The following is an 8,528-nucleotide window of genomic DNA, read 5'->3' as shown; positions in this document are numbered from 1 at the left end:
CACAGGTGTGTTTTCATTAGTTTATAATCACCTAAAATTAGACTTGTTGTGTTTTTATTATCTTAGAATGAGGAATTTTAATCCAAGAGCGAGCGGGTCCTCTAACATGTTGAACCGCCATGTTTCTAGTAGTAGTAAGTAGCCCAGAAGGGAGAAACCAAACTGGCTGTAGACGGGGCTTTTCAAGTTTGCCGTGAGTTTCGTGGCCACCATAGTTTCTCCGGCACACTTATAATGGGAGGGTGAGGCGAGGGTGTTTTTAAACTGCAACTACACCGCTAGATGCCACTAAATCCTACACACTGGTCCCTTAAGTACAATTTTCAGGCACTTTGAGTATTTCCATTTTATGCTTCTTTAAAATATTGTACTTTTTATACTCCACGACATCAACAGGTCTAATCTAATTAGTTACTTTGCAGATTCAAATTTTTACGTAAAGCAATGTAAGATTATAAAATACAAAACGTTAAAAATAAACTTGTTTGGCTTTGTGACCTCTTAGCTGTGTGTTTGTGGGTCATCATCTCATGATCCCTGAGGTTTATCTTGTGACTCACTGGAGGGGGCCCGACCCCTATGTTGAGAGCCATTAGACAAAATTAGCATAACATGCTCCTTACACACAGAGACATCAATAACAATATAATAATATACAAGTCATGGTAAATTTTTTCTCTACAATGAGTACTTTTTAATTTAGATACAGGATTTTAAGTAAATATTTCTGATAATACTACTGTACTTCTGTATTGGTACTTTTACTTAAGTAAATGATCTGAATAAACGGCTGGGTAACATGCTAAACATTTTACAGCATTTGACTAAAGATGAGATTGCACCAGAGTACTTAATAAACAAGTCATAGGTTAAATGTATGACACTTGATTCAGTAGCTTTCTGTGTTTTCCAGGTTTGGTAAGTAAAATCTATCCTGTGGACCAGCTGGTGTCTGAAGCTGTTAAATGTGGGGAGAAAATTGCTTCCAACTCCAAACTAGTCTCTGCGATGGCTAAAGAGGCTGTTAACGCAGGTGTGTAAACTAATAAAAAAAAGTTAAGTATCTTAAAACATACTAATTGAATAAGTTTTAATGTTGTCTGACGTGCTCTTCTGTGTGATTGCAGCCTATGAACTGACTTTGGCTGAGGGTAATCGTTTGGAAAAGCGTTTATTCCACGCTACCTTTGCTACTGTGAGTAGAAGAGCCCATCTGAGGATAGTGAGAGGGGTTGACTCTGACTTTGACTTTCCAATTATGACGTTTGTCTTTGTTTTTCCGTGCAGGATGATCGCAAAGAAGGCATGACGGCATTTGTGGAGAAGAGAAAGGCCAGTTTCCAGGACAATTAGAAAAGAGCAGATCAAGAGCTCAGCCAAGGACACAAAGGCTGCGTTCACACTGAAAGCCTTCATACTCAATTTTGATTTATTGCTCAGATGTGATTTTTGTTTGGCTGTTCACATTATGTTTTTAATGTGGCTCATATCTAATTAATAATTCCAGTGTGAACAGGTCACAGTCCTGAAGTGACCCACATGACAAACGTAGATCTAGAGGGACATAAGTCACGTAAATGTTGATATGGTTGTTCACACTGAGGTCACATTGCAACATAACTACATAAGAAAGTGGCCCAAATCAGAATTGAAAAGATCAGATTGATTTGTGATTCGTGCTGTTCAAACTGTCATAAGTCACATATGAGCAAAACAAAATCAGATTTGTGTCACTTTGGCCTGCAGTCTGAGCGCTGCCAAAGTTCCTGATATCAGCGGGTCATTTCCTTATCTGCAATAAGTTAAATGATACAGAAATCCTGATGGTAGTGGAACATACGCTGTTTGAATTAAGATTTGGCACAGAGTGAGTGCACAAGAGTGTCTTATCACAGTGAAGCCCCGCTGCCAGTGGAGGCTCAGTATCAAAATCAAATGCAGTCTGGGTGAAAGAGTGCAGGGGGTTTGTATGTGAACTAACTGTGTTATAATCAGTGATTAACAGGAGGAATCTATCTTGATGACTCTTACTGACTTTGCCTTTTCATTTTCACTCTCAAAAGTTTGTCTGCATTTCGTAGGCAACTTGTTTCTGTGTACATTTTACAAATAAAGCTCTAGAGTGGTTTTCAGTGCTGTAACTGAGACATGAACAGAAATGGGAAAATGTGTCTGAATTTAAGATAAGATGATCCTTTTATTGATCCTACCGAGGGGAAATTCATATTTTACAGCTGCACAAGGACAAAATAAGTAGAGAAACTTAAATAGAATAAGTAATTAAATGTGTATAAAATAAGAAAAAAATAAAAAATTGAAATTGTATGAGAGCAAATAGCCACAAAATGTAAAATGACAGGCAATAGTAGTACACATACAACTAGTGCACTACTATCTGAGCAGCGTGACATAATGATATAATGAATGATATGTAACAGTAACATGATACCACCATCTTCAACAGTGTGCAACAGAGTATCATATACATATAATTTATTAACACTGTTAGAGACATTGTGTTTCTCTTTGATATATCATCACACCAGTGTGCTCTTCAGACCACCAGGTGGGGCTCTAGTGCTGTTACACAAAGCAGAAACTGGACCCGGACAATGAAATGAACGGGCCGGTTGCATACCGGGTCGTATGCAGATAGGCGCTTAATTTGGTGCAACTGAGTGCAAAGTGACAGTTATAAAAGTCAAGTCATTAAAATACTGTAGGAATAAATCATCAGACACTGGTGGTAGAGAAACAAATTAGTTGTCAGCATTATGTTTTGTAATTGTTCTCATCAGTCAACTAAACAAACTGTGATTTCTTTATTTAAATATAATTAATAGGCCCAAATTTTATTGCAGCACAGATTTATGTATCATTAAATAATCAAAGGCTTCGATTTAAAGGTTTTATAGCCGATAGCATTTTCACAAATTGTCAGTGAAGCTGATTTTGTCTGTAGGATTTAACACTATACCGATGCAATGATTTAGAGTTAATTCAAATATAATCTCAGTAGTAATTACTGCAGGCCCTTCAAAGAAAAACTACTTTGTTTTATTGAAAATAGATTAAAAAAATAATGATCTTTTAAGTCTTGCTCATCACCTATACTGCCTAAAAATATTCGGGAACACAGCAAAAACCATAATTTTGACTTCAAAGAAAACACCAGAACAAATTTGGTTAGTGTGCTCTTTCTCTTGCAGCTCCAATCATCTTGAGGCACCTTTTTTCTCTCTGATCTTCACACGGCAGCGCCCCATATCTTCACAAGGCCATGGCCTAATTGATTTTTATTTTCATTCAATATTCCCCTGGAGCTTGCTTTCTTGTCAGCCCCCTGGAACAAAACTTTTTTTAAAAAGGGAAGAAAAAAAAAAACTCGTCTCCTCACTCCGCAGGGAAGCACAAAAAGTCTGCAGAGAGGGCCCGAAAAGAAGCTCCTCTTTGAGGCTACCGAAAGGTCAAAATAATAAATGTAGACTCAATTGCGGCTCTCCACACGGACAAAGGGGGCAAAACGTTACATTTTGGCAGCGCAGACCCTCATAGCGTGATAAACTCATTTAAAGAAGCCGATATAAAGAGAGAGCAGCATGGGTCCACAGAGGGAGAAAGGGGCTTTCAGTCCGGCAGACAGGCCTGGCTCCTGCAAGGGCCCTTTCTCCTGCTCAGCAGCCTCCCAGCCCTCTCCAAAAAAATCACTCTCTCCTAAAGCTGGTGACTTTATCTGTGTTTTTACATTCAGTTTATTTTAATATTTTCATGGATTCGTTTGCATGCATGGCTGTCAATTCATTTGCATCACTCAAAATAAAAGTAAACTGAAAAAATAAGCTACATAAACATGAATCCTGCAGCTACACATAAAGTTAATAATAAATAGTTTTCTATAGCAAAGGATTTGTGTAAAGTGATTCACCGTTAGCAGAAAACACAATATTTTTAGAGTGGCATATGACACACAGAACATCCCAACTCCACAATACATCGTAGGTCTGTAAGTTAGAAATATTATGAACAAACTAAAGCAAATATTTGCACATTAAAAACTCGCAATACAGCAACAAATGTCTCCCGTTCGTTATTAACAGCAGCTGTAAGAGGATTGTAAATTCAGTATATAGGCCTGCAACACTGAACTGTGACTTGACTTTTATATTTAAAAAAAAGCCTTTTTATATGCAGATCTCAGATTTTTTTTTTTACAGAACCGGGATCTGCGGTCATGGAAAGGATTCCTCAGCATTTTTCTGCCATCCAGCTGAGAGTTTTTCTGGCTCAGATGAAACAGGCCGGGGTGGAGTGGTTTTCATCTGACAAATATTTTCATTATCTCACATTCTTGGCACCAGAGACCGTGTCGGAATAACACATTCACCCGGTGTCTGCTTTGAATTATGCCCACCCAAGGGTGTCAGAAACAACATCTACCGAAGATTAACCGACTATGCAGTATGTCGGACTAATGACACCACCCAATTTTATGGCCTCATATAGGCTCTTACAAACTCATTAGATAGACTAACTTTTGCTTATTGTTTGCAAAAGTGACTGCACCTTTTTTTTGGAAATATTAATCAAACGCAAAACCTAAATAGATTAATCTTATTCCATATGAATTAAGTCATTTATCACTTTTTCACTATAGGCCAACCTTACAATGTAATTTACATGTTATAAACAAAACTGAAACAGAAAATATAATTCAATGTATGTACACACTGGGCTTTCAGACAAACAATAAACTATAATATTTGAATTTTAAGTTTGTGACAGTGACCCGAAGTGCCAGCCCCTCTAACCCAATCAGATTAGAGTCTCTGATCACATGACGCGTCTACAACAAAAAGATGAAGTCAAGATAGTTAACAACCTACAAATACCTTCGTCCGACAGACCGAAAACGTAAAGCAGTGTGACACTTGGCTTTAGTAACAGGAGATATCATCGTAATACACATGTGAGACTCGCTACGGGCTAAACTGCTTTTGTTTTTATTTGTTATAAGACTTTATCGATACAAACGAACCCGGAAGTACGCTGCAGTGACTGCTCTCGCGTCGCCTCACTACTCTCTCCAGCCCTCTCTGGCTGTGTAGCTGCCAGTATGGTCGCACTGAAAGGGATCCCCTCTGTTTTATCACCTGAACTGCTGTATGCCCTCGCTAAAATGGGCCATGGGGATGAACTGGGTATGTTTATGTTATTTAACAACATACACACACAGGTCGCCTTTGTCGTAGCAGTGATAGCCTGTAAAGTGGAGTAAGTAAAGTAGGCTAAGTTCATGTAAACAAACCAGTGTCAAGAGTGAAAGAGCAGGACGGGGTCTTTAACCTGTGGCTCCAAGGCCACGACAATTAATTCACTCACTGACTCTTTCTTTTTTTCAGTTCTTGCTGATGCAAATTTTCCAGCGTCTTCCATCTGTACTTGTGGTCCAACAGAGATAAGAGCTGATGGTATGTGAATGCATCCATCTGTCAATAGTGTGTGTGTGTGTGTGTAATCAATTGTTCCACCTGTGTCTGATCTTCATGTAGGTTTGGGAATCCCACAGCTTTTGGAGGCCGTTTTGAAGCTGTTGCCCCTGGATACCTACGTCCCCAATCCGGTACAGGACCCATGAATCTAAAGCTTAAACCACTGAGGGATGTCTTGTCTGTGGCACTCATGAGTGCATATTCCTGCACGCTACTTTTCTTATCTTTTTAAATTTAATTTGTTGCCCCTGTGCTAATATGTCTCCACAGGCTGCAGTGATGGATCTGGTAGACAGCGACAAACTGAGGTGTCTAGCCGTCCCTGTGTGGGACACTTACACACAGCTCCTGGGTCAGGCTGGGTCTCCGGTAAAACAGCCTGCTCACCCAGTGATTTCAAGAATAAAGTAGTGGTGTAGATCCTTTGATTTTTGACTCTTTGTGTGTTTATTTCTGTTTACATACAGGCTCCTCTTCAGAAAGTGGAACGGTTTGCTTTCTATGAACGAGCCAAGAAAGCGTACGCTGTTGTGGCAACAGGGTGTGTATTTTCTCTGTCTTCATTTGAATCTCATAGCTGAATAAAAGGCATGTGTCACTTTGTAAAATACAATAACTACTAAAGAAACCTCTCTAGATTCCATTCAACTCTTTTGTCTTTTACAGAAGTCAGCAGACCTTCTTAAGTCATAAAATGGGTACCTGTTCTCTGCGATAACTCTGTTTCAGTAGCCGATAATCGGACTCAATTGCCATTTCTTTTCACTTCCTTCACTATATTAATTTCTGAACAAATATGAGATGTGGGCGGCAGATCGGAGCTCTGGATGCTATTAAATCTCCACAAAAGTCTCATTATTTCAAACGTGCCTTTAAAATGCAGTTGATGGATGTAAATATTTTCCTTTCTTATATTTCTCTGCTCCTCTTGTCTATACAGGGAAACAGCTCTGTATGGTAACCTGATACTGAAGAAGGGCGTCATTCCTGCTGAGCTGCTGCAGTGACACACACATACACACACACACACACACATTTTGAAAGTAATAATAATAATAATGCTATAATGTCACAACTGTAATTATTTCTAAAGAGAATCAAGAAATGTTAAATACTTTGCATGAAATTAATTTTCAGTTTTGTTCATTTTCCACCAGAAGCTGTAAATTCAAAACATAATTTATTCTTGTTCATGTGTGTAATTAACTGTAAATATGATCTGATTTAATCTCCAGTTTACATGGAGCAGAAATTATTTTGTACTTCTGTGTTGTGCATACATTTCAATAAATAAAACATGAAGTCGTTGATAAGTGTGTTAAAATATCTTTATTATCAAGATACATACATGTACATTATTGTTCATTCTTACTGAGTTTAATGGACTCAAATGATATTTATGATTTAATCACCTGTCGCAGCTACAGTATATTAATTAGATTTGAAACAACAAGGATCAACACAGGTTGTTGCTGAAGGATCACTGGTGGTAGAAATCATCCAGATCTTCCTCTGGTTCGGTGTGCTTCCTCTGAGGCAGCACATCAGCTGCAGCTTCAGTATCACCTTGGTATGGGATGAGCTGTGGGACATCCATGTGGTACAGGTCGTCCATGTCTGCCTCTGGTTGAAGGTGAACTTTGACCTCACTCTCGCCCACGACCTCATGTGTCAGCGGCTCCACCTGCACAGGCGAACGCTCGTGGTCGCGATGATAAAGCTCGTCCTCATCCATCTTTGGTTCAGAAAGCGCAACACGGACCTCGTCACCAGCTTTGTACTCAGCCTTGAGTGGGGCCAGATATCCACCCAGCTGCTCCATCGCTTTGTGGTAGACGTCATCCCAGTCCTGCTCTGGTTCTTCGAAGTTCGCCTCGCTGAAAACAGGGTGGATGTTGTCATCTTTATCCTCCTCTGGTTCCTGTTTGTGCTCCATGTTGGCAGCAAGCACTGCCTGGATGTCGGCATCAGGGAGGGCGCCCGTCATTTTGAGGTGAAGTTTGAGGAAATCGGTCAGTGATGGGTGGAACATCCTGTCCAAGTCTTCTTCGGCATTCAGAGGCTGTTTGCCCGGTTCGCTGCCCGTTACAATCTTCCAAATCCCCATGGCAGGGTCGATGTCATAGTCAGTCTTATCCATGTCCTCTGGAGGCTCCATTTCCACTCCCCAGGACATCTCTCCTTTGTCATTTATGGACCTGAAATAAAATTCATACGATCTCAGCCTGCATTTCCTCAGTCCTAGGGATTATTTTCTTTCATTTCAGTTGAAGGAAATTACAACTTACATAACGGTATCCTGGAATGCTTCATCTGTATGTTTATCCTGAGAAAAGAGCACAAACGTTACATGACTGCTGTCCAAATACAAGACATGGACCATACAAGCATGTTTAAATAATGTATGATATGATCTGAGGCTGTAGAGTCGAATAATGCGGAGAGCCAGGAGCAATATATACATACCCAGGGTTTATATGGCTTCGCCGAGATGCCATATATTAGAGAAACACAGACGATTAGAGAAAACCTAAAAGTGAAGAGACTCAGAATTAATGCCAAGATTTCAAGTCCTCGTGTAAAAAACATTATACCTAAAGTCAAAGAAACAAACCTTGCAGTCTATACACTGTTGAGCATTAAACACAGGTTAACAATCAGTTTTCTTACCTGAACATGGTGTTTGACTTCCAGCTCAACGTTTTAGATCTGAACAATAAGAAATCTGTCACTTCCGCTGTGTAAATGAAGGACCAAAGTCCCAGCAATAAACCGGTTACATTTTCTTGACCTTTGTATCGTCTGAACGCAGGAACGTCAGTATATAGTAAATCATCTTGTCTAGTCCCTGTTGTGTTTAACAAGGTGGTTCAGCGCCATTTTGTCAAGATAAAATCATCTCACCCAATGGCTGATTACGATTAAATTCCTCATTCTGTCATCAAGTCTAATAAGTGTGAATGTACATGTATATACAGTATATATATACAGTATATATATATATATATATATATATATATATATATATATATGTATGTA

At 39.3% G+C, this 8,528-nt stretch overlaps 3 protein-coding genes across 3 annotated transcripts in view; 2 read left to right on the top strand and 1 right to left on the bottom strand.

The window, feature by feature from the left end:
- echs1 (enoyl CoA hydratase, short chain, 1, mitochondrial) overlaps nucleotides 1–2,155 on the top strand; it is a 5,510-nt gene extending 3,355 nt beyond the window's left edge. The window contains exons 6-8 of the mRNA XM_035663919.1: nucleotides 914–1,033; nucleotides 1,128–1,195; nucleotides 1,288–2,155. Of these exons, the coding sequence (XP_035519812.1) occupies nucleotides 914–1,033; nucleotides 1,128–1,195; nucleotides 1,288–1,353 (254 nt within the window). The 3' untranslated portion in view covers nucleotides 1,354–2,155. The remainder of the gene's footprint in view (nucleotides 1–913; nucleotides 1,034–1,127; nucleotides 1,196–1,287) is intronic.
- Nucleotides 2,156–5,060: 2,905 nt separating this feature from the next.
- On the top strand, nucleotides 5,061–6,802 carry fuom (fucose mutarotase). The gene is made up of 6 exons (XM_035662947.1): nucleotides 5,061–5,198; nucleotides 5,400–5,468; nucleotides 5,550–5,620; nucleotides 5,760–5,858; nucleotides 5,957–6,030; nucleotides 6,430–6,802. Exons 1-6 carry the CDS (start codon nucleotides 5,114–5,116, stop codon nucleotides 6,494–6,496), a joined length of 465 nt encoding a protein of 154 aa, XP_035518840.1. The 5' UTR covers nucleotides 5,061–5,113; the 3' UTR covers nucleotides 6,497–6,802.
- Nucleotides 6,803–6,807: 5 nt separating this feature from the next.
- si:ch211-217g15.3 (uncharacterized protein LOC368914 homolog) lies at nucleotides 6,808–8,234 on the bottom strand. The gene is made up of 4 exons (XM_035662946.1): nucleotides 8,160–8,234; nucleotides 7,956–8,019; nucleotides 7,778–7,815; nucleotides 6,808–7,687 (listed from the first exon to the last, which is right to left on the bottom strand). Exons 1-4 carry the CDS (start codon nucleotides 8,165–8,167, stop codon nucleotides 6,970–6,972), a joined length of 828 nt encoding a protein of 275 aa, XP_035518839.1. The 5' UTR covers nucleotides 8,168–8,234; the 3' UTR covers nucleotides 6,808–6,969.
- Nucleotides 8,235–8,528: the final 294 nt, after the last annotated feature.

This window comes from Morone saxatilis, unplaced genomic scaffold (assembly GCF_004916995.1).
Source record: "Morone saxatilis isolate NCDOM2014 unplaced genomic scaffold, NCSU_SB_2.0 Contig19, whole genome shotgun sequence".
In the NCBI taxonomy this organism is placed as follows: Eukaryota; Metazoa; Chordata; class Actinopteri; family Moronidae; genus Morone; species Morone saxatilis.
This window is presented reverse-complemented; position numbering and strand designations above follow the sequence as displayed.

Excerpts from the sequence above, each read along its gene's own strand:
- fuom (XM_035662947.1), top strand. The coding sequence starts at position 5,114 with ATGGTCGCACTGAAAGGGATCCCCTCTGTTTTATCACCTGAACTGCTG. Across the intron at positions 5,621-5,759 it reads ATACCTACGTCCCCAATCCG|GCTGCAGTGATGGATCTGGT; the intron begins GTACAGGACCCA and ends ATGTCTCCACAG. Across the intron at positions 6,031-6,429 it reads TACGCTGTTGTGGCAACAGG|GGAAACAGCTCTGTATGGTA; the intron begins GTGTGTATTTTC and ends TTGTCTATACAG.
- si:ch211-217g15.3 (XM_035662946.1), bottom strand. Across the intron at positions 7,816-7,955 it reads CGAAGCCATATAAACCCTGG|GATAAACATACAGATGAAGC; the intron begins GTATGTATATAT and ends CTCTTTTCTCAG. Across the intron at positions 7,688-7,777 it reads GCATTCCAGGATACCGTTAT|GTCCATAAATGACAAAGGAG; the intron begins GTAAGTTGTAAT and ends ATTTTATTTCAG.